Raw genomic sequence first — 26,361 nt, 5'->3', positions numbered from 1 at the left:
GTCGCCGTCCCTGGTCTTCGTCCGTCTTCGACCGTTTTCGTCTTCGTCTGTCCCCAGTTTGTGTCCTTTCTTTCTCGTCCTGTGCGTTTTTTCTCCCTGTCGTCATGTCCGCCCCCACCACCACCGCCACCACTACCACCACAGCCATAGTTTATACCTCCCACTCCGCCGCCTCCACCACTATAACATGGTGTGCCCAGTCACAACCCCCTCCTTCCATCCCACCTCTTCACTCTCCCTTCGCCCTCGCTCTTTGTCGCCCCCTCTCCAGCCTCTTCCTCCCGCTCCTCTCGATCTGATCCTTTCCCCCCACTCCCCCAGCCGGTCACTGCAGCTCCAGCTAGGGTGGTGGCCCGTCGGGCCACTGTCCATGCCCAGCTCTCCCCATCGACTTCGCCATCACCGCCGCCACCGTCGCCATCGCCGTCGCCTTCACCGTCACCATCTCCGGCGCCGACTGCTGCGTCCACGCCGGGACCTGTCCCATCCCACCACCTACCTATCGCTCCCGTCCCTCATATCACGACCCGCCCTTCTGCCACCATAAAACGCCCTAGTGGCACCACCACCTCCTCCACTCCCAAAAAGGCCTCGCCCCGTCCTCCTTCCCCCCCCCCCCCCAGGGTGCCATGGATGTCTCCCCTCCTGGCCCTGCTCCCTCCACCTCCTCCTCCTCCTCCTCCCCCCCTCTTTATACAAATACCTCCTCTCCCGTCCCGATCCTTCCCTTCTCGAGGCCCGGAATCTCTCCCTCCTCCTCCACCAACACTTCCGTGGTGCCCCCATCTCTCTCCTCACTCCCAGACGGGATTCTGTTCTCATCTCCTCCCCCAGCCCAACCCTCCAGACTGACATCCTCTACCGCCTCCCCATCACCCGTTTTGGCCCCAACGCCTCTGTCACCCCTGCTCCTTCTCCGTCTCCTACCCGCCAACCTCAACCCCCGCGTCGCACGCCGTCCCTCACCAATGTGATCACTCGGCTCAGTCCGTCGATCACGGAGGAGGAGGTGTTGGCAGAGCTCAAGGCGCATCCCACGCTGGAGGTGCGGGCGGTCTGCCACATTTTCAACTCGGCCGGCCCCACTCGCCTTATGCGGGTTTTCTCCGAGGACGCCCCCTCCATTGACCATCTCCTGAAGGAGGGTGCCCTCCTCTTCAACCAGCGCTACAAGGTCGACCCCTCCCATTCCCCTCCTCAATCCCTGCACAGCCAGAGGTGTCTGCGCTATAACGCACACCCAACAGCTGAGTGCCGCGAGGCCCCCACCTGCCCGCATTGTAGGCAAGCGCATTTCCTCCGGCAGTGCCCTAACCTTCAATCCCCTCCCTCCTGCAATACCTGCAATCTCCCCCATCCCACCTACTCCCAAAAGTGTAAAGCCCGACCCCCTCTGACCACTCCTGAACTCACCGTCCCTGTCCGTCCTCTGGACGCCCCCACCCCTCCTGGCAATTCCCTTCGTCCCCCCCACCCCCACCGCTGAGGACATCACCAGGTTCCTCACCATCATCCATCAAAATGTCCATCCCTTTCAGCGCCCCCACACCCTCCAACAGATCTCCCTCGCCGCCCATTCCATTTTCCAACTCAAAATGTACGCCACCTACTCCCACAACCAGGCCCATTTCACCTTCTCCCGCCTTGACACCCTCGTCTAAATCCCTGTCATGGCGCGACAGCAACATATCCTTTTCAACACTATACGCTTCTTCCCGCCAACAAGAACATCTTCCTGCACACCATTGCCACCCACCACGTGGATGCCCTCCTCCTCAATGAAACCTTCCTCCAACCCCACCACTCCATCCACACCTCACCCTATCTCCTCCACCGCTCCGATAATCCCCTCCCAATTGCGTGTGGCGGAGTTGCCATTGGTCACCACCGCCAGATCCCCGTTTGGTTCCAACCTCTCCTTCCCGTCCCCACCAAAGACCTGATCCTTAGTCTCTTCTTCTCCGGCCTTACCATTACCTGCGCCACCATCTATGTCCGCCCCAACGCCCCTATTCCTTTCTACTTCCTCTCCCACATCGACCGTACCTTCTCCTCCTACATGATCGCCGCTGACCTCAACATCCATAGTCGTTCCGCTGCCCAGTTACAGCAGTGGCATCAGTTCCTCTCCTCCCTTCAAGGCGACCTCATCCCCATCCCCCAGCACACCTGTCCCGAACCCAACTCCATTCCTGATGTTATCCTCTCCTCCCCCAACATCCTTGGCCGCATAACAGTGGTTGTCCTGGAGCCTATTGGTAGCGACCATCTCCCTATCCTCCTCACCATCTCAGACGGTCGTCGCCCCAGCCCCGACCCTCGTAATTACTCTCCCCCTAAGTACGTCCATGACTGTTCCCGTGCCAACTGGACTGCCTACCGGGATACCCTTTCCACCCAGGTCGATAGCCACCCCTTCACCTACCACCACCCTGACGATGTCACCCATACCGCCTCCATTCTCCAGCAGACCTTGTCTGAGGCGGTGGAGGCCCACGTCCCTACTGTCGCCGTCCACCCCCACCGTCCTACCTTACCCCCACAGGCCGTCCTCCTCCTCCGTGAATCCCGTCGTATCTACCATGCCTTCCTCTGCACGCATGACCCGGACGCACTAGGATGCCACCGGCAACTCCAGCGACACATTCGTAATTTGCTCGCGGCTAAGAAACGCTGGGACTGGCGACAGACATGCACCCGTTTAAATGCTACCCTACCAATCAACTCGTCCAAGTTCAGGTCGGCCTTCCGTCACCTTACCGGAACTAAACCCTCCCCCTATTATCCTCTTCTCCATGATGATCACCCTTTCCCTGACACCCTTAGTAAGGCCAATCACTTTGCCTCCTACCCCTCTGATGTATTTTCCATCCCCGATGATCCCCAGTTCGATTACTCCCTCTTCCCTGATATCCGCGATCGAACTGACACCTCTGTCCCTCCCCTCGCTCCTGGTTTCCAGTACTTGGACAACATTGCACACACGGAACTCAATGCCCCTATCACTACACAGGATCTCATTGATACACTCCGCACAAAATGCAACACCACTCCTGGTCACGATCGTGTCACCTACCCTCACCTTCGTGAAGCTCCTGTCTCTTTCCTCTCCACCCTGGCCAGGCTCTACAATGTAGTCCTGTCCACCGGTTACTACCTCGACCTGTGGAAAACCTCCCATATCTTCATGTTCCTTAAACCTGGGAATCCGCCGTCCGCCGTCTCCTCCTACCATCCCATCAGCCTTACCTCAGTCTTCAGCAAGATCCTGGAATCTATCCTCACCCGACGCATCCACCAGTTTCTCCGCCAGCACCGCCTCCTTCCCGTTACCCAGTGTGGCTTTCGGCCATCCTTCTCTTCCGACGACCTTCTCCTTCACCTCACTCATCTCCTTTCCGTACAGCTTAATTCCCGTCGCTCTGCCATCTTCCTCTCCCTGGACCTCGAACGTGCTTATGACCACGTATGGCATTCTGGTCTCCTCTTCAAGCTCCAAATCTTCGCCCTTCCCATTAACTACATCCGTCTGATCGGCTCCTTTCTCTCCCGCCGTCCTTCCTATGTCACCATCCATAACACAGATTCCTACACCTTTTTCCCCTCTGCCAGTGTGCCCCAAGGCTCCGTCCTCTCCCCCTTTTTGTACCTTTTGTACACGGCGGACATGCCGCCGCCGTCAGCCCCCGTCCACCTTCTCCAGTTTGCCGATGACACCGCCTTTCTTGCCCTTGCCCCCACCCTACAGCGCTCCCAACACCTTCTCCAATCCTGTCTTAACCGGTCACCGCTTGGTGCAACCAGTGGTTGCTCAAGGTCAATCCCTCCAAAACCCAGGCGATCATTGTAGGCAAAACCACCCCTTCCTTCCGCCTCCTTGATTTCTATCTCACCATCTATGGCCGTCCTATCGCCCTCACTCCCACCCTTAAGTACCTTGGCGTCACCCTCGACCGTCGCCTCTCCTGGACTCCCCACCTCCGGACAATCCAAGCCAAGGCACGCTCCCAGCTCAGTCTCCTCAAGCTCCTCTCCGGCCGTACATGGGGTCTGGACCCCTCCACCATCCTCCACACCTATAAATCCCTCATCTGCCCTATCCTTTGTTATGCCCATCCGGCTTGGATCTCCGCCCCCCCCCTACCCTTTATAAATCCCTCCAAATCCTTGAACATCATGCACTCCACCTCGCCATCCATCTCCCCTCCCCCACGCTGATCCTGTACGATCTCATCCTCTTCCCCCACCTCCACCTTTTTCTTGAACGGATACAGATCCTGTACACCTCCCGCAAACTCGATCCTCCTCACCCGCTCGTCTCCCTGATCCTCTCCCACCCCCGCCCGCTGCTGCGCCTGTATTCGCACATCCCACCCGGTCTCCATCTCTCCACCCTCCTTACCCTCTCCCAAGGTGGTTTCCGCCAGCTCCCCCTCCCTGATGATGCCCTCCTCCCCTCCATCTACCCCTGCTACCAACTTTGATCCTCCCACCCTCCTCCTGTGCTTGCTCCTCTGGGCACCCTCCCTCCCTTCTCTCCCTTTTCCCTCCCTCCTCCTTGTTCCCCCCTCCTCCCCCAGGCCTCCCCTCCCCTGTCCCTCTCCTCCTGCCCCCGTCTCCTCAGCCATTGGCATCCTTTTTCTCCCCTCTCCCCCATCTCCCCCCTGTTCCCCTCTTGGCAGGTCCCCGGACTCGCACACGCTAAGTGGACATTCGCGCGCCGGAGATCACCGCCATCAGTGTTTCGTGTGTGCAGTCATGTTTAGTGTTCAGTGTTCACCGTCACACTCCATCGTTCACCAGTACCATCGACATCTTCAGTGCTTGTGGCTCGTGTCAGCAGTTTGTAGTGTGCATTGTCTTCGAGTGTGAACGGCTTCATGTTTTTTTTCTGTTCATGTGTCTACTGTTTTTCTCCCGCCGTTTTGTTCCAACCCATGTGTCTTCTCTGTTTTATCGTTGTACTCTCTTTGGCTGAAGAGCGGTGTATTGTGCTGCTGCCAGCCTACCTGTTATACTGGTATTAAAATCACAGTAAAGAAAAAAAAACTAGACAATGAAGGATACAAATTTCCTAGAGGCTGTAATCCCTGCTGAACAACTTTTTAGCTACTGGAGATTCGTACAGCTCCTTAATGTACATGCATAGGATTTCCAAATCCAAAATCAGTGAATTAATACCAAAAGTGTGTCAGGCTATTATAAAGGCACTCCAAAGAGAAACTGAGGTAAGAACTTATTTTTATTGATTACTTAGAACACAATACCACTGAATTTGGTATCTTTGGGATCTTTGGTGTGACGTCATAAGCGAGTGACTGCGTGTGAGGTCGGTCTCTAAATTTTCATATATTTTTAGGTTTCAGCTACATATTTTAACGGGTTTTGTGATAATATTTACTATATAAGTGACGTATTAGTGGTTTCTTTATTCACCTCTGCCTTTCTTGTGTTGTGACAAGATATTTGTGAGTGTTTCGTATCGAGCAACTTAACCTCTTGCCTGTTTTTACATTCCGCGCTGACCAGTTGCAGCTGTAGCGGCGCATCGAAAGCTAAGTACTAATTAATTGTTTGTGTATATTGGTTTATTTAGGAACTTTAGTAGTCTTCAACCGGTGTTCTTGGTGTTTTCTGGTGAAATAATTTCAGAAGACGTTTGATTCTCTTTCTGTATTAGTCTTTTGTTATATTCACATTTGTTGTTTATTAATACTGTTAATAATAGTAGTTACTTCCCTTGTAGAGTAAATTTGTGATTATTGTAGTCAGGTTTTTAACATCTTCAAACTGTAGTGGCGGAACTTAGAAAAATTAAAATTTTACCATGAGTGAGAAGTGTGGGCTTTGCCGTAGGTTCGTTAGCAGTGGATTGCGGTGTGAGACTTGTTCGAAGTTTTTTCACTGGGGGGAGTGCAGTGGGGAAGCCAGTGGGCATTCTGGTGAGATCTTCTCCTGGAACTGCAGGTTATGTAGCAAAAGTAAGTTGATAGAGGAGCAGGAGCGTAAGATCTGTGCCCTTCAGGTGCAGCTGAAAAACGCACAGGAGGAGCTAGATAGGATGAGGAGGGAGAAGGGGGTTGGGGAATGGAAGCTGGCTGTTGGCAAGAGATCTGCTAGGAGAAGAAGATTTTCAGATAGTTTTATTATTGGTGTTTACAATAGATATGACCAACTGTCAGAGTCTAGTGGAGAGGAATCTCCAGTAGCTGTAGATGTAGGAAGTATGCAGCAGACCTCAGTAGTTACTGTGCCTAGAAAAGTTGCAAAGTCGAAGAGGAAGAAGAAGGTTCTGCTGTTATGTAGTTCTCATGGCAGAGGTGTAGGCCAGCAGTTGCAGGAAGTGCTGGGGAGTGAGTACCAGGTCACCAGCATTGTGAAGCCTAATGCAGGGTTGGCTCAGGTGACTGTTAACACAGGGGGGTTATGTAGGGATTTTACTAAAGAGTATCAGGTAGTGATTGTGGGTGGGGCTGGTAATAGTATTGATAGGGATGGGGACTATAACATAGATGGTGACCTGGAAAAGATAGCCACTCAGACTGGCAACACGAATGTGCATTTCGTGGAACTGTTTCAGCGTCACGATCGGCCTCATCTTAATACAGCCGTCAGGCGTAATAACATGAGACTTGGGGGTGCGCTGATGACAGAAAGCATGGGTCACATTTCAGTGGTGTCAGTGGAGTCTATCAGCAGGACGGGTTTCACTAGACATGGCCTGCACCTCAACAGGTATGGGAAGGGGAGGTTGGCAAAGCTTATAGGTGACAGCATAGGTGGGGTTGGTGGGATCACTCATGGGAAAATTCCTGCAGTAGTGGGTGTTAGCGCTGCACCTTTTTTAGATTGAAGTCAGCTGATAGGTAATCCTGCTTAAGGGAAGTCTCTCTAACAAGGGAATCACTTTTGACAAAGCTTGGGTATCCGAGTAATGAGGGAATTAGTATATTTCATCAAAATATACAAGGTATTAGAGATAAAATTTGTGAACTGCTTATAGATGTTGACTCTGAAGTTATTGGTATATCTGAACACTTCTTAAATAAGGAGATAATTCAGAGGCTTCCTTTACCAGGATACAGGTTGGCTGGCAGCTTTTCGAGAAGCTCTTTGCGGTGTGGGGAAGTAGCCATGTATGTGAAAAACGGTATCCTATTTCAGTCAATTGATGTTTCAAAGTACTGCACTGAAAAGGTGTTTGAATGTTGTGCAGGTGTGGTTAAATTTAACGGAGCTAAACTTCTAACTGTTGTTATTTATAGATCCCCAGACTCCGATTTCACAACATTTTTGCTAAAGCTAGAGGAGGTTCTTGATTCACTTTATAGGAAATACAAAAAGTTAGTTATATATGGTGACTTCAATATTAATTATATGAATGTTTGTGCAAGGAAGACGATGCTGGTAGACCTCTTTAATTCATATAATCTTATGCAACCCGTATTCTTTCCAACGAGAGTGCAAGGAAACACTAGAACAACCATAGACAACATCTTTTTTCATTCCTCATTACTAGAAGGGCATTCTGTTAGCAATAAGGTGAATGGCCTTTCAGATCATGATACACAAATTATAACTTTAAAAGATTTTTGTGCTGCAACACGTGTTAAATATAGTCATCAGCTGTTCAGGAAAGATGATCCAGTTGCTGTAGAGACCTTTGTAAACCTTATAAAGGAACAAGAGTGGCAAGATGTTTATAGCGCTGGTACAGTAGACGATAAATATAATGCTTTTCTCATGACTTTTCTCATGCTCTTTGAAAGTTGCTTTCCGTTATAACGTTTAAAACAGGGTACTAACACAAACAGGCAGCCTGGGTGGCTGACTAGAGGGATAAGAATATCTTGTAGAACAAAGTGGCAATTATATTACAACGTTAGAAACAGTCAAAATCTAAATGCAGCAGCCCATTACAAACAGCATTGTAAGGTGCTTAAAAATGTTATTAGGAAGGCAAAAAGCATGTGGCATGCAGATAGAATAGCTAAGTCTCAGGATAAAATTAAAACCATATGGTCAGTCGTAAACGAAGTTGCTGGTCTGCAGAGAGAGGTCGAGGATATAGAATCAGTGTGTAGTGGGGAATGTCCGTGTTACTGATAAGTCGCATATATGTACAGTATTTAATAATCACTTTCTGAATATAGCAGGTGAACTAAATAGAAACCTAGTCCCAACAGGGAATCATATAGCGCTCTTAGAAAAAAGTGTTCCGAGACTGTTACCTGAAATGCTCCTCCATGATACTGACAAGAGGGAGATTGAGTTAATAATTAAATCACTAAAGACCAAGAACTCTCATGGATATGACGGGGTATCTAGCAGAATACTGAAGTATTGTTCTATGCATGTTAGCCCAGTTCTCAGCCATATCTGTAACTTTTCCTTTAGGAGTGGTCGGTTTCCTGACCGATTAAAGTACTCGGTAGTGAAGCCACTTTATACAAAGAGAGACATTGATAATGTTGACAATTTTAGACATATTTCTATGCCATCGGTGTTTGCTAAAGTTATCGAGAAGGTTGTATATACAAGGTTACTGGAGCATTTAAATTCACATGATTTGCTGTCAAATGTTCAGTTTGGTTTTAGAAATGGTTTAACAACTGAAAATGCTATATTCTGTATTCTCTGTGAGGTTTTGGACGGATTAAATAAAAGGTTGCGAACGCTAGGTGTTTCTTTGATTTAACGAAGGCTTTTGACTGTGTTGACCACAAAATATTACTCCAGAAGTTGGACCATTATGGAGTAAGGGGAGTAGCTTACAATTGGTTCGCCTCTTACTTTAAGAACAGAAAGCACAGGGCAATTCTCCGCAATATTGAGAGTGATAGTGATGTTCAGTCCCAATGGGGCACTGTTAAGTGGGGCATCCCCAGGGGTCGGTGCTGGGGCCACTACTGTTTCTTATTTATATAAATGATATGCCTTCTAGTATTACAGGTGATTCAAAAATATTTCTGTTTGCTGATGACACCAGCTTGATAGTGAAGGATCTTGTGTGCAATATTGAAACAGTGACAAATAATGTAATTCATTAAATAAGTTCATGGCTTGTGGAAAATAATTTGATGCTAAATCACAGTAAGACTCAGTTTTTACAGTTTCAAACTCACAATTCAACAAGAACCGATATTTTGATCAGACAGAATAGCCACATTATAAGCGAGATGGAACAGTTCAAGTTCCTAGGCGTTTGGGTAGATAGTAAGCTGTTGTGGAAAGCCCGTGTCCAGGATCTTGTTCAGAAGCTAAATGCTGCTTTATTTACCATTAGAACAGTATCTGAAATAAGTGACACTTCAACACGAAAATTAGTCTACTTCGCATATTTTCATACGCTTATGTCGAATGGTATTATTTTTTGGGGTAATTCTTCTGATTCAAAGAGGGTATTTTTGGCTCAAAAACGGGCTGTTCGAGCCATATGTGGTGTAAGTTCGAGAACCTCGTGTCGACCCCTATTCAAAAATCTGGGAATTCTGACATTGCCCTCACAGTATATATTTTCTTTAATGTCGTTTGTTGTTAGCAATATTAGCCTATTTCCAAGAGTTAGCAACATTCACTCAGTTAATACTAGGCAGAAATCAAATCTGCATGTAAATGCACTTCCTTGACTCTTGTGCAGAAAGGAGTGCAGTATTCTGCTGCATCCATTTTCAATAAGCTACCACAAGAATTCAAAAATCTTAGCAGTAGCCCAAACTCTTTTAAGTCTAAACTGAAGAGTTTCCTCATGGCTCACTCCTTCTATTCTGTCGAGGAGCTCCTGGAAGAGCTAAAAAATTAAGCAAATTCCAGTGCTACATTGTTGATTTTCTTCATTTAAACTTACGACTTGTCACCTGAATATGTTTTTTATATTTCATTTTATCTGTTTCTAATATCGTGTTATAATTTCATGTATTGACTCGTTCCATGACCGTGGAGACTTCTCCTTAATTTGGTCCCACGGAACAATAAATAAATAAATAAAATTAATTAATTAATTAACACACAGATGTAGAAATTTAACTGTTTTCTCGTAAAATAAAAACGTTTTCTGTTTCCGTTTGCTGCCCCTCATGAACGTCTATTGGCATTAAGTTTATTTCCGTAATTTTACTCTGTTCAAATTCTTCTAGTTCGTCGAGTTTGGCCTCGAAAATTAAGTCCTGTATTTTCTTCTGTAGAATGGTAAGACGTTTTTTATTACGAAATTCTCGTGGTTCACATTCAATTTGTTTTGAAAATGATGTCAATTTATCTTCTTTTTTGGTGAGGAGGTGCTCACTTTTCCTCTTTAAAACTTCAAGTGCAGCATCGGCAGACGAATTATTTTGAATCATTTTCGCTTTCTTTGGCGGTGGAATTTGGGGTGGCACCAAATGTGTACTAGAAGTACTACAAGTACTTGCAGTACTCATACTTAGTATTTCTTCCGGTTGTGAGTCATCGTCATCTCTTACTTCTTCTGATGTACCCTAAAAAAATGGAAAAAATGTTCAGAATCTTTGTTTACTTTTTCAGGCACTGCAAACTGAAGCACAACGGAATCGAACTGCACGAGAATTTGAGTTCCGGTGGAATTTCCCTCACTGCATAGGGGCTTTAGATGGAAAACATGTACGAATTGTTAACCCTGCTCATGCTGGAAGCACTTATTACAACTATAAAAACACTTTCAGCATTGTGTTAATGGCATTAGTGGATGCCAATTACCAATTTCTTTATGCAGATGTGGGAGTGCAAGAACGTATTTCGGACGAAGGTGTATTTAACCGAACATATTTTAACAAAGCCCTTCAGGCTGAACCAGATCCTTTCTCTGGAAGAGAAGTGTCCACCACCAACGTAATTGTTGCTGACGACGTGTTCGCACTATAAGAAAACATAGTGAGACCCTTTCCAGGTAATCATAAAAAAGGCAGCAAAGAAAAAGTATATAATTACAGACTCTGTAGAGCCCGAAGAGTCGTCGAAAATGCCTTTGTGATATTGTCATTTGTTTTCGTGCTCTACGAAAACTGTCCATCTTGATCCCCAGTGAATTAAACAATTTCATGTAAAACCATTACTACCAGTAAATATTTCACCACAGTATTGCATTAGTAACTTTTCTTTATCCACATACGTGAATTGGGAGTGTAAATTATTGTAGAATCGCTTAATTTCTTCGGAATGAGGTAGGTAAGGTTTGATTTTTTTTAATCTGCCATTTTTTGTCAATAATCGCTGACGCTTCAGATGGGAAAGTGATTGTGATGGAATATCTGGAATTTGCTCTTCATCCGAAAGTCTGGAGGTATGTTCCTGTATCCGACCAATGAAGTTCAGGTTTTCACAACATCAGGAGTAAGTTTGCTGCAGGAAAACTCCATGAAGTCTGAAACTGAGCAATGCTGCTTCCTTTCTCGAGGAATTTTCCTTCCCTGTGATTTCACAGATACCACATTCTTCTTGTAATACGCTGGCCACCTTGGTTTTAGGGCACAAATTTGTTCTTTATTCGAAAGATCTCTTAGAACTAGAAGAGATGATTAATTTTGTATACTCCGCTGGCACGTTAACTCTATCAGTCTTTCTCACGTTTCCCTTCACAACACTGAAGTGCCTATCACGAGGCAGGTAGTTGTACCCTCCGATGGGGAAATATTGACGGACTGAATCAAGTCTTTCTTTGGCTATCAATGTTAGCATGAGTTGGATTACATGATGATTTTTGTTTTGGTTAGCGCAGCCGTCAGAGAAAATACGTAAAATGCAGGAAATTTTTGGCAACGCATTCATTTACGTAACTTAAGATAAAGCAGCAAGCTTCATTGGGGCTCTTTTTAGCTGTTGTTTCATCATATGTGTAGAATACAGCCTTCTCAGAATTTAAATAGTATATATTGAAGACATTTTAAGTAAGCAGAAGCAAATCGAATGTATCTTGAAATGGGATAACTAGAAGCATCAGAATTTGCGTCTTATCAACGCAAATGCCGGCAACATCTTCAGAATCTCTGCACATATACAGCACACCATGAATTCTCCTGTGGAACTTTTCAGATTTTCGTTCATGAATTAATAGTACGACTGCGGGCAAACGATCTACATTGTCATTTAAGGTGGGACTTTTTATATTCACACTTACTTCTTCGAAGACACAAAATGTATCAACCTGCGGTTGACCAAATTTCAAATTGAAATTTTCTTCACGTTGTGATCTAAAGCCAAGTATTTGTAGTCTCTATTTGTGTAATTTTATTCATGAATTGGATAGTTATTTATGTGGTTCTCAACTAACAATGTTACGTCAGCTGTATATGCATTTGCTGACCTCTGTTTTCGCCGCATGTCTTTGGGGGGACTTACCAGAGATTAGTAAATCTTTTAATCTGCACAATCTGTCATTAAAAACTCCAAAGATGGATAAAAATGCAGACTTGCAGACTTGAACACGGCCATCAGAGGAAGAGAGCCAATATTTGTACTTGACCATTGAGTTTGTTCTTGACAGGTAGCCTGCTCCCGTCTGCCAACCTTGGACATTTCCTTACAATGTCATATACTTATATTGGACTCTGTAAGTAACCTTCTTGCTCATTTTTAGTATCGAAACTTGAGAACTTTGAATATAAGTTCATCATACTGTACTACAGTAATTTTAGTAGTCATGCATTTTCACTTCCACCCGTAATAACGGATCAGTTCATTCGTAAGATGAAAAACAGTAACAAAGAAACCAAACAACAATAGTAGTTTCACAGGCGTTGTTAATGCAAACTGCTTACCTGCAATCAAAACCCTGTTTTTTAGGCTTAACTGTTTCAACTTTATAGTTAACATATCCTGTGGTTTTAATTCTACTTTCTTTTACTCGTACCCATTGGTTTGTAACGCTTTGCATTTCTTCTTCCTTTTACTCTGACTGATTTCAACACTACCGGACGCTATTTCACTCGAAATTGATGCCCAGGTCCTGAAATGTACATCAGGTAAAAATGCAGGAATGAGAAGCCCTTATTTGCTTCACATTAGGCGTCCTGCATCAAATGAAAACTTCCACCAGCTACTGGAGCCACTGTGTACCGCTGATATGAGGGTTTTCACATAAATCGATGCGTGTACTCACAAACTCTCATATGATCACATAATTTCAATTTGCTTGAAGAGTGGACGTGAGGGGTCTCTGCAACAAGCGATTAATTTACTAGTGGTTTTCAAGACCATTTAATTTACGATTTGCGGAAGTAGGAAAAATGGTTCAGCTGACTAATACACAGTAGGAGGAAATTCTTATCGAAAGCAAATCCATATGCCTGCTACAAAAACTGTCACAGCTCCGAAGATGATTACCCCCCTCTTCTCGTACCAATGACAGTAATTTACCAGAGTAAATTGCTTCAAGTACAATTTGCATGTTAATAATAATGTTTACTAATTGCAGGCTGGCTTTGTTAGTGGTGAAGGTGTCACGTGGAAGGCGGCAATAGAGAAAAATGAAATTCTATCACTACTACCTTTGTTTTAGGACTCCGTTTATTTCTGTTTTTTAGAAACTTTCATTCCTTCTTGAATAACTTGACCTCAGTATTTTCATATTTACTCCCACAGGGATTCGAATTTACATGTCACTTCTAAATATCTCACCTTTCTCCATCTAAGCAGCCTTAATCTTTACCAGTAAATGCTACATGAGGAATTTACATATGACAGATTTTTTCGAACTCAGTCGTTTCGTTTATCACTTTTCTGTTTAAGATAACACCTATTCACATTATGACACATGTTTTTGCTGAGCAGAAGGCTTACTTATCTTTGCATTTAACATCACAGATCCCAGTAACATCTAACATAAATCTCAAATACGTCATTTTGCTTCTGTTAAGAGGAACGCCATTATTAACACTAGATGTGACAACTGTGGTTACTCTTTGTAGTCTGCAGGTCATATCTGTAGTTTTCTGTGTCGGTTTTCTATGTCTGTTAACCGACGTGTTTGGCACTGTGGACAGTTCCACACTACATAGCAATACCATTCCTAAACTTTCACCATTTCATATCCCCCCTGTTTCGATATTATCTGTACAAAAACATAAAAAATGGTATTTCATATACGACAAGCGAGGATTGAATATTGCAAGAAAACGTTTCCGAAAAGTTACCGAAATTCACTAATCCGATAAAAATTTAATATTAGAATATTAACGACATTGGTGATTGCATGAAATTAATGAAAAGAATCTTGTTGAAAATCTTTTGCACTACTTTTTCTATTGACGTTTTCAGCTACAGTATAGGAGACTGAGCTCTTTGTTAAAAACGGAACCTATATACATAGCTGTAATTTATTCCATTACGCTCCAATCTCCCATTGACGTCTCTTTTTTTAAATTTTGTTTTATGTACTTACCTGGATCGGTGATTTCTTATAATCAGTGATATCATGCGACAATGTACTCCACAAGTATGTGAATATCAGCGAAGCACCGTGATACAAAGAAATTATTTTGCTTTGTATCTGAGTTGGAAAAGCAGATAGGAATATATGACGAAGTTTTCAGATATACACCGTTCATGTTGCTACACAGCTTGCAGCTAAAGCTAAGAAAGCTCTAGGTATGAGATAAACGTGCAGCGAAGTTGATTAATGTTTGTAAATGAAATTTCACTTACAGCAAGGACTAAGGAGAATGCTTTGTCAGTCCTTCCACTTTAACTGAACAGATACAATCACTGCCTCGCTTTAATTACGCTGACAATGGGTGCTAACCTGCGGTACGAGCTATCCTATCAACCGGCATTGCTTCGGAAGTGATTAATGAAAGTTATCTAGATGCTTATTGAATACTAATCACTCTGTATGCCACTTCTTCTTGTTTCACTGCCTAATAATGTGCTTTACCAGAATTTTTCTGTCCGGATAAATATCATGTGTGTAACTATAGTCTAAATACTGCAAGGATATTCATGGTTGCATCAAACTTTAAAACAGGAGCGAGTTCAAAGAAAGCGTTGGTTCTATAAATTATTTCATAACGAGACGTTACACCTGATTCGACGATTCAATGCATTTGGCCCACTTTTCGATAAAGAGTGTACATAATTTACCATACCGAGTTGTTACACGTTATAAAAAACGTTTGCACTAAGCTGTTATCCCGCCTTCACTGGGGTTGCAATGATTATTCGTAAGATTATTCGTATGGCTAGTGCCCGTTTATACGCGGAGGCAATCTACAACATTAAACCAGATCAACCAGCCCTCAAGTGTAAAGAAGGCAATACATAGGAAACAGAAGTCATTTAAACATTCCTACATTAATGTATAGAAAGATGTTAATTTTCTTCTCCAGATTCACCTCACAGCTAACCCAAATCGTAACTTTTGAAGGCATAGTATTTACAAAAAATATTGTTAAATATTTTGTACTATTGAACAATTAGCTCCTACAGATATCTTCGTTTTTATGGCACACAACCCTCCAAAGCTCATTCTTCCATTCAATAGAAACGGTATCTTGTGTGAATTTGAATAGAAAATTAGTCCTCAACAAAAGTTCTCGGGATTTTAGAAAAGGATGACTAATAGAGTCACTTTTTTGCCATGAATAACGGTTTCATTTTTTCCCCATTTGTGTTTCACAACGTTTGTATAGTGCTGAGAATATGAGGGATAAGTCAGAGACAATAACTTACAGCAGTATTCCCAATTCCTATAAAATACGACTGAAAACCATTGTTTCATATTCGTAACCGCGAAAAAGTATATTTATCGCTACAGCTGTGAAACACGATTTAGAGTTAACAAAACATACCAAAATGATTATTCCCAATGAGCTTCAGACACAAAATATACTGAAACTTCCTGGCAGATTAAAACTGTGTGCCGGACCGAGACTCGAACTCGGGACCTTTGCCTTTCGCGGGCAAGTGCTCTACCAACTGAGCTACCCAAGTACGACTCACGCCCCGTCCTTACAACTTTAATTCCGCCAATACCTCGTCTCCTGCCTTCCAAACTTCACAGAAGCTCTCCTGCGGTCCTTGCAGAACTAGACTCCTGGAAAAAAGGATATTGCGGAGAGATGGCTTAGCCACAGCCCAAGCGATGTTTCTAGAATGAAATTTTCACTCTACAGCGGAGTGTGCGCTGATATGAAACTTCCTGGCAAATTAAAACTGTGTGCCGGATCGAGACTCGAACTCGGAGAGCTTCTGTGAAGTTTGGAAGGTAGGAGACGAGGTACTGGCGGAATTAAAGCGGTGAGGACGGGGCGTGAGTCGTGCTTAGGTAGCTCAGTTGGTTTGAGCACTTGCCCGTGAAAGGCAAAGGTCCCAAGTTCGAGTCTCGACCCGGCACACAGTTTTAATCTGCCAGGAAGTTTCATATCAGCGCACACTCCGCTGTAGAGTGAAAATTTCATTCTACAAAATATACTGACATCCACAAATCGTTCAAAATTAACGAACTAACAGACAGCTAAAAGGGCGTTTATAATTGTTCTGCCAAGCGTGGACGATACCAGACACTCGAAAAAAAGAAGAAAGGAAGATCAGGTTTAACACCCTATCTATGATGGAGTCAACAAAGATGGAGCACAAACCCAGCTGACACTTTCACAAAGGAACCACTCATGTGTCAACCTCATTCGATTCAGGGAAATAATAGAAAGCCTGGATTCGTATGAACTGACAAGGGTTTCAACACCGCTCCTCCCGAGTGTGAATGAAGTGTCTTAACGAAATCGCCACCTGCTTTTCATTGACGTACATCAACATTAATCATTGTAACGTTTTCTCCCGGTGTTGAGACTGAATACCGTTTACAATGTAGGCAAAATATCTATGTTTGGGAGACGATGTGTTGTATTTGACATTAACCTATGAATAAAATAAGTAAGCAGTCACAGAAAATATAGAACGAAATAAACGTTCATCTGAAGGAAGCATAAAGTGGTGTCCACAAATTTCTAACTTCCGTAGATTTTAATAAGTAATAACGATTCATCTATTTAAAGTAATCATATCTAAACGAGTTTCTTAAAAAACGTACTAGCCAGATGATTAGCGCTTTTAATCAAACTGCAAGGTTAACTGCGCTCACAGAGTTGCAGTATGTCGCTTCCCCCTGCAGATGTGTTATCTTTCTAGTGTTATTTCGTTACGGTAAGTGGACTAGCAGTAAGGGTCCCATATTCCTAAACTGCCATCCTTACGTCAATGATTTCATAATGCGTGCGTTATTACATATGAGTATACCTAACATCCAAGACGACCATCCGGAATTTGTTGTTGTTTGTTTCAGATACATTGTCCGTGTAGCTAAGACCCATAAAGTGCCAGTTCTCCGTTTTCTGTGATTACAAAAATTAGCACACTTACATATAATCGATACGATCTCAAACAGTAGACAGGTGGGAAGTAAGCTGTTATCTAAAATGTATTCCTAAACATTTCCGGTCATCGCCCAAACCTAATGGCCTGAGGCCAAACGGTAAACGAAAACTACTGGTTACTGTACCACTTCAAAGGGATTTCGCCATCGCTATCGCACAGGTCAGTCTCGCTCTCCAGACAGCCAGGAACAGTGAAAACAAAGACCTCTTAGGGGCAAACAGATCATACTGGCCTAGAAATCTGCACCTGAGCAGCAAAGCAAGACATCTGTAAGAACTGACCGGAATGTTTGACCAATGGTTTACATAGATCGATGTATAATTCTGCTACACGTCAATAAATTTGTCAAGCATTCCGGAGAGATGCTGTTCTTTACTTGTTTGGTAACGTTTCCACTTCGCAAAAACTTCTCCGTTATTGTGAGTAGGTGCAACTGCAGCGCACTGAATGTGACGAAACGTGTTTGGGCACTTACCAAAATGATTAGTTGCAGCAAGTTTCTCTGGGTTAAGTCTCTGTGGCTCTCATACACTCTTGTGTCACTTGAACAATAAATATCTTTGCTGTGTGCATATTTCCTAACTGATGCCTTTATGGAACCCTGAGACCTGGGACCACGTAAGAGGTGTATTAAGGGACACTGAAGCGCAGAGCGTATCTCCGATTACATCATCAATGACGTTATAGTGATGACACGCTGCGTGCTTCACGTCCCTTACTATGCTCCTCGCAAAATGTATATTAGGTAATGAGTGAACTTTAAAACAGCGGAATCTGTGGAATTGGGCGTAGTATCCTAGGGAACGGTGATAGTAAATTTTAGAGACAATGATCCGAAAACATTACATATTCATTTTCTTACGGCGACATTCAGTGTCAAGGAAATGATTGAAAGGCCTAGCCTGTATGAAAAGACACTGTTGGAGGTGGGTAATGTCATGCGTAACTGCTCTGGGATGGATTTCCCTGTGAGGTAGACGCTGACGGCCAATTTGTTCGCTTTTTGTCTGATGTTGACTCACCTGTAAATGGGCGAGTTGAGCCCATCTTTGTACCAGATGACGAGGTGGACCGTATCGTTGGCGATGGGTGGGACGATATCGCACGGAAGCTTGGCCACTCCTCCCTGGACGGCCTGTGTATCCGTCACCACCACTGCAACACAGAAAGGACGCGCGTTACTCACCACATGACTGGGAAGCATAGCACTCCTTGCAAACCTAGTTAAATAACTTCACTGATATTGCACAACACACGGTTTCACAGAGCATACTGAACGTCATATTTCTCCAAATGTATCGACATATAAAAGGCGAACGACAGGAAAATTGGCAAATGGTTGACATCGAAATGAGATACTGCTGTAGCCTCCCTCTCATGTAACTGTGTCTGTAGCAAGAGCATGTAGTGTAGGAAACTAAGGATTATATCTGAAAAGAAACTAAAAATTCAAGGAGACGAAATGAAAGCTTCGAAAGTGGATATCTTTAATATTCTGTCATTACCTGCAGCAACACCAAAGTTTACGTACGTATCCATGGACCCGAAAGTAAACGACTGTGCAAGTAATTGTGGTTCTGTCCACTTATCTAAGAGGTCTCATAAATACTAAACATTCATCCACAGCTAGCTAACAAACCGAAGTTGCTTCTCAAAGTATAATTTTTGCCTCATCTCTAGTGGTCTAGCCAGTTCTATTTACTAACACTTTTTTCACTGTGGTTGGGTTTTTGCTTTAGTAACTTGAAACGGTAGAGACAGAACAGTTCAAAACGAATATTTTTTCACCCATCATACACACTACTCATCTTACAAATGAGGCGTAAGTGCCTCCTGTCTACATAGGGTTCTACGAGTGCGCATAAACAGCGGTAATTTTGTCATTTTTACTGTCCGTAGTAGGAATATTCTTTCTTATATGACTATAAAAATGCTTGTTCTGGGTTCAAGTGACATACTCGTTATTTTCACGAGCTGCGACATGGTCGCGAATTGAACAGAGACCCGAATGGAGAATAAATTTCCTTCAGTTCACGCCTATGGTCACAATTTTTTTGTTATCAGGCTACCGGTCTATAATGACCATCTTCAGATCTGCTTCATAAAGACATATCCTAATACACTGGAGCCTTAGTGACATCTTCTAATGCTAAACATAAAATCAGCGCTAAACATCAGGTGATGCTTTTATAAAACAGATCTGAAGACGGTCATTACAGTCCGAAACTGGTAGTCCGACGACAAAAAAATTTGTGACCATAGACGTGAAATCAAGGAAATTTATACCAGTTATTGATAACTCCACCATTTCAGGGCGCGTCATCCCTTTCCGGCAGTCTAGTGAAGCATCATTTACTTGGGGCATCTCAGAGCCTCAATTCTGTCAATGTGGTGTGTTCATTAGGTATTTAGAGATGTTCTGATTTATAAAACACGCATTTTGTACCCGTCGACTATCTTCCTGTCTGATATATTCCTGTTCGACACACTCATCTTGGATGACTATATTCTTTTCCTGTCTGATATATTCCTGTTCGACACACTCATCTTGGATGACTATATTCTTAACTAAGCTTTCTGTGTAAGGGTACAACTATCACGTACGTTGAATAAGAAAAAGACTGCCATTACGTTGTAAAATTTGATTTTTGTCTGTCTGCGGCTTTAAATTTTCAAATGATGTTGGCTAGTCCCAAGTACATGCTGAGACTATTAACTTTTTGGCTTAAGCCTTGCCTACATTGGCAGCTGATATCACATACGAGATATTTGAAATCTGACCATTAACTGTAGTTTATCGTTTGATGGTTTTACTACTTCGGAAGCAAAAATATTTGTCTTTTTGTTCAGTACTTTATTTCGGCGTACATCCAAACTTTGTATCAAGTAAAGATTGAATTTTACGGTCTATGTTTACTTTTTCGGGTGATCACTATGTCATTAGCGGCTTTCGGAGTAATCACTTGCGAATGAAAGCTTTTCCATTCTCGTATCATTTGATCCATATAGGTGTTACATGATAATGTGAATATTACTTATAGTTACTGCGTAAGTTCTAGCGTTCTTATTTTCCATTTGGTAATCAGATTGCTTTGAGTTTATGTACTGACTTCCATATTCTATTTGCAGTTTGCTGTTGCTGTCTGGGTTTACGTATTGTCATTTTGTCATTTGATGACAGTGAGTGGAGCTGCGGATGCTAGAAAATGGAGTGCCAAATGGAAAAAAATCTGTATATTTCCGACTTATTCTTCTGTTTCAGTTCAATAGAGGGGCGACAGCAACCAGAAACATTTGTGCCATGTACGACGATACTGTCATTGGACAGAGCACGGAAATAAAATGGTTTTCTCGTTTTAAGGAGGTTCGTTGTGATTAGTGACTCCCCGCTTTCTGGAAGACCATCGGTGTCTGATGAATATCGTTTAAACGCATTAATCTGCAACTTGCAAATTGGATGAACTGTGATCATTCCATCATCGTGCAACATTTGAATGCAGTAGGGAAGGTTCAAAAACCGTGTGTATGGGTATCGCATGCTCTAAGCGAAAATCATAGACATCAGTGAATGGCCCTATGTGCAGCGCTGCTTGCTCGTCATCAACTGGATCGTGAACGACATCGACCATTCCTATCCTGTATCATTACTAATGACGAGAAATGGCGTCTTTGTGCTAACAGAGGGAAAAGAAAGGAATGGTTGAGCCCAAACAAAGCAGCAACTCGCTCTACAAAGACCTGCGCGAATCCACAGGTATTAAGTGGATTAACTCTAAAACGCACGTACAAATGAAATCATAGCGCACATGGTATCGGCCGTAGCGTGAAACACAGAGGCATGTACTATGGCCGCAGCGGCTGGCGACTCTCCAGCAAGGAAATCACGGGGCGCTCCGGCGATAGAGCGTCACCTGCTACGGCGAGCCGGAAGTGGAGGAGGTGTGTGGCCGCAGCACGGCGGCTCTTAACACGGAGTCTGCGCGAGATCTGCCCCACACGAGTCGCGCACCGCAATTTATAGCCTAATTCCAGGCGGCCCGGCGGCGCGCAGTTGAGAATGTGTTGCTCTTATTGCATACACGGCGCTGCCAGAGAGCTCGCTAACACTCCCGTATAATTGCGAGCGGAAATTGCCTATAAATTACACGCTGTCCTTGCGCTTTACTAAAATATTTGGAACCTTTTTTTTTCCTCGCGTTTCTGCTTGCTTAGGCTGCTAAATACTGTAGGCTTTTTTTATTGCTTTTAATTCCCGTTTAAAGGTGCTGAGTTCTCAAAAAAAAAAACCTTACAGAATCGTTGGTTCGTGTATTCTGAGTGTGAATAACTTTCTGTGTCTGTTGTTTGACACAGAATTACCAGATCACTAACACACCGCAGTGACTGATAATGAATTAAAATTAAGAACTGAGAAGCAGCTCTTAAACCAGTGTAAACATAGGAGGGATGGTCATAAAGTTTTAATTATCACCTCAAAAAATAAAGTTACGTAATTAATTTTCTGTTTGTTTGCTCGTACGCGTCTGCAGTCCTGGTACACATTAAAATCCCCTCCCCACAGTACTGTAGCAGGCAGCTAGATAAACCAAAACCAAATGTTGCACCCTAATGATGAAATGAAGGTGGGCTGTAATATTTGCTTTTATCTCCTCTAGCGGCGTGCTATTTTACTGTGGTGTGGTGATTTCAGTGTGAACCAGGACTGCGGATGTGTATGAACAAACAAACAGGAAATAAATTAGGTTCAAATGGCCCTGAGCACTATGGGACTTAATTGCTGAGGTCATCAGTCCCATAGAACTTAAAACTACTTAAACCTAACCAATCTAAGAACATCACACACAACCATGCCCGAGGCAGGATTCGAACCTGCGACCGTAGCGGGCGCGCGGTTCTAGACTGTAGCGCCTAGAACCACTCGGCCACTCCGGCTGGCTTAAATTAGGTAATTTTATATTTTTTCCAAGAGATAAACTTCATGAACGCTCTTATTCAGAGTGTGACAAGCGTAAGCATAGATATTTCTATTAGTGACTTACGCTTGTCACCGACCATAGTACCTCGCACGCATCGTTTTCGGATTGTGTAGGTAAAGAGAGAAATAATAGTGGTAGCGGAGGTACACTTCGGCACACACTGTAGGTGTCTTTCAGAGTGTGGTTGTAGACACATTTCACGACGAAGTCTGTTCTACGTTCATAACGATGAGCGAAATAACAGGCATCACTTGTTTATAATGCTGCTAAGCAGCCGCTTAAGAAATTGTAATTAATTTTATTTGAAAACAGTCTTATTAACTGAGATTATTATTATTTGTTTCGGTCGTATACGACTGCATCTGCAGTCGAATATCTCGGCAAACTATAATGTCACCCGTAAAACATTACGTAAATTCCAATTTAAATTTTTAATGGCTTCCTTAAGTTAGTGATGGAAAACGACGAGGTGACGCATCCTTGAAGGCCACAACCTATTTTCTCCGCTAACTTTACATCTACATCTACATCTATACTCCGCGAGCCACCTTACGGTGTGTGGCGGAGGGTACTTATTGTACCACTATCTGATCCCCCCCTTCCCTGTTCCATTCACGAATTGTGCGTGGGAAGAACGACTGCTTGTAAGTCTCCGTATTTGCTCTAATTTCTCGGATCTTTTCGTTGTGATCATTACGCGAGATATATGTGGGCGGTAGTAATATGTTGCCCATCTCTTCCCGGAATGTGCTCTCTCGTAATTTCGATAATAAACCTCTCCGTATTGCGTAACGCCTTTCTTGAAGTGTCCGCCACTGGAGCTTGTTCAGCATCTCCGTAACGCTCTCGATCTGACTAAATGTCCCCATGACGAATCGCGATGCTTTTCGCTGGATCTTGTCTATCTCTTCTATTAATCCAACCTGGTAAGGGTCCCATACTGATGAGCAATACTCAAGAATCGGACGAACAAGCGTTTTGTAAGCTACTTCTTTCGTCGATGAGTCACATTTTCTTAGAATTCTTCCTATAAATCTCAACCTGGCGCCTGCTAACTGAGCTAGAGCTCTGCCCACAACGGTGCTACATTGACAATAAGGTTATGGTATGAACATCGCTTAAGCTTAGACTAAGCCCAATTGATTGAATTTTCTTTTTAAATGTAAATTAAAACACAGTCTTAAAATTAATATATCTGTTTACACATACTCGGAAGCATTCGTGTATCTACTCGTATATTGGTCTAAGAAATAAGATGATGACCACTAAAACTCCAAAATAAATTTGATACGATATTATTTCCATATATGACCACCTTTGACAAACAGAAGAACTTTAAAGGGCAGAACAGATACTATCCACAGTAAAAAAATGAAAAATGAGAGAGAAATAAAATTTTGGATGCCAATAGATGCCTGCAGCCTTGTCCCACTTCCACTCATTGGAGAATAACGTGACCGTATCTGTCATGCTGGCAATTTGAAGACGTATTTGCAGGAGCACTTCAGCGGTAAGCGTTACGGGGGAGAATCACTAACAGAATCATGTCTACAAGCAAAACAAGCGTGAAGGACGAGAAAATTACCAACCATTCAAAGTTATTGTACCGTACGTGGACGGGCTAACCAGTTCTGCGTAGAAAAATTCTTTGCCGTATCTGCATTAATCCAATATATCCTAGCAGAAATAAAATTACACATTTTCTGGCGTACATCAATGATGTTTATCGATAGACTTCAAGCACTTACTGTCTATAATGCCAAAAGTGAGTGCGGGTTAGATTATATCACAGAGACTGAGCGACCTATCCGAGCGTAATAAGTCTCAGACAATAATCGGCCGTGATTAACTGACTGTGGTAAATACATTCAGTTGAAGATGGCTCGCATACTAACTTGACAGTGTCTTATCTTCAACAGAAAGATGTGAAAAGTGATCTAGATAGCCTAACGTCCAGCCAACACGATCTGCGACGGTGGTCACAAGCTTCTATTGTCTTCGTTGCCTAACGTAACCTATGCTTGGGATTGATAAAGATGAAGTCTGGACCCCAGTGATTATGGCAAAGATGAAATCGATTCTAGGTCGTCTATCACCATGTTCACTTTTAATGTTAGGCTTTTGTAACTATGTGCAACGTAGGTACTGATAAATCGAAAACATGTCTTCGTAGCTCATTGTTTTTTTCGTAAACAACTCACAAAGAGGCTCAAAGTCACAGTTGACATCCAAGATTTTCATACACTGTTTTCAACCTGTAATTAGCTGCCGCTCATAAAAACTGAAACTATTGCATATCTATGTGCCGTATCCCTACAGCAATCTACTCTCAAGTGACGCTTAGCGTCTTCCTAAAATGTGTTTAAAAATATCAGTCTCCCCGTCATTTTAGGGGATGTGATGTCACAAAACGAAGCGTAAACAAGTTTCACGTAACAGAATCAAGCTGCCTGAAGGCTTGTGGTATTTTTGTGTTAGTATTAACTTAAAAAAGTTTTCTGTGACACGTGAAATTTATTTCAGTGTATATTAATGTAGCAGCAGTCGTACTTGAGTAGACTGTTATTTCCACAGACATGTCTGCCATCTTAACAAAATAAAACTAGTGAAATTTTTATAAAATTTAAAACAAAATATTTAAAATAACTCATCTGAAAGGAAGTATTGGACTGATTCCGCAACTGGTCTTACATTCTGTCAGTAAGTAATACTTCCGATGTTATGGTGAATTTAATACTATAATTTATATTTTAGCATTGCTAATTCAGGTGTTGCGTTTGGATTAAAATTATATATGTAAAATATGATCTTTTATTATCAGCATCTTCTGATAAATTGATGCTATTGATCCTGATGACCAACAACGAAGTAGTCTTTCCCTCCTAATGTTCAATCTGTACATCGGAGAAGCAATGACGGAAAGAAAACAAAGGTTAAAGAGCGGGATTAACACTCAAGCTCAAAGGAGAAGAATTTAACTCGAACGAGTACAGAATATGCACTGAGAGTAAACTGAAGAAAGACGAAAGCAGTGAGAAGTAGCAGGAATGAGAACAGCGAGAAACTTAACATCAGAACACTAACTAGGCAGCAAAATAACTCGTGATAGACGGAGCAAGGAGCCCATAGAAAGCAGACTAGCACTGCAAAGAGGACGTTGCTGGCCAAGATGCGTCTTCTAGTATCAAAAATAGGTCTTAATTTGAGGAAGAAATTTCTGAGAAAGTATATTTGGAGCACAGCATTGTATGGTACTGAAACACTGACAGTAAGGAAATCGGAACACAAGAGAATCGAAGGATTTCAGATGTTTAGAATTATGTGGACTGATAATGTAAGAAACAAGGAGGTTTTGCACAGAATCAACGAGAAAAGAAATATATGGAAAACACTGTCAAGAGGAAGGGACAATGTGACGGGACATGTGTTAAAACATCATGATATTTCTTCGAGGTACCAGAGGGGGTAAAAAATGTAGAGTAAAACGGAGATTAAGTTAGATCCAGTACATAATTTGAGACGTAAACTGTATATGCTACTCCGAAATGAAGAGGTTGGAGCAGGAAAGGAATTCTTTCCGGGCTGCATCAAGTCAGTTCATGACCAAAAACAAAATTCAATCTTAATATTCCTTTGTAAATATGTGTTACAGTTTTGACATTAACTACATGAGTAGGTTCGTAATGTAATATTTTATCCTGCTATGGTCTTTAGTTCCTCAAATCACGGTAAAGAAAAATTGGATAACGTATTAAATTGCTTTCAACATACAAAATACGGATTTGTTGTAGTAATCCTAAAATACAGTTTCAGTGAGATCATATGTTTTCAGTGGGATCAGCAAGCAAACAGAATTTTCTGCTAACTTCATAAATATGTCTTACGCACAACAAGATAATGGGAATTCACTTGATAAAATTTGGTTAGGTTCAAACGGTTTGTAGTCAGGTGTCGTGATCGACTATACTTCGATATTGGATATCGATAAAGAAATTGTATCAAAGTT

General features: G+C 42.9%; 1 protein-coding gene across 2 annotated transcripts in view; it reads right to left on the bottom strand.

Annotated features, from left to right (window-relative positions):
* The window catches only part of LOC126481227 (nephrin-like), a 667,514-nt gene that overhangs the window by 257,675 nt on the left and 383,478 nt on the right, over positions 1-26,361 (bottom strand). For both annotated transcript variants that reach the window (XM_050104833.1, XM_050104834.1), the window contains exon 2: positions 18,402-18,534. In XM_050104833.1, coding sequence (XP_049960790.1) covers positions 18,402-18,534 — 133 coding nt within the window. The remainder of the gene's footprint in view (positions 1-18,401; positions 18,535-26,361) is intronic.

The sequence above is a fragment of the Schistocerca serialis genome, chromosome 5 (genome assembly GCF_023864345.2).
Source record: "Schistocerca serialis cubense isolate TAMUIC-IGC-003099 chromosome 5, iqSchSeri2.2, whole genome shotgun sequence".
Lineage (NCBI taxonomy): Eukaryota > Metazoa > Arthropoda > Insecta > Orthoptera > Acrididae > Schistocerca > Schistocerca serialis.
This window is presented reverse-complemented; position numbering and strand designations above follow the sequence as displayed.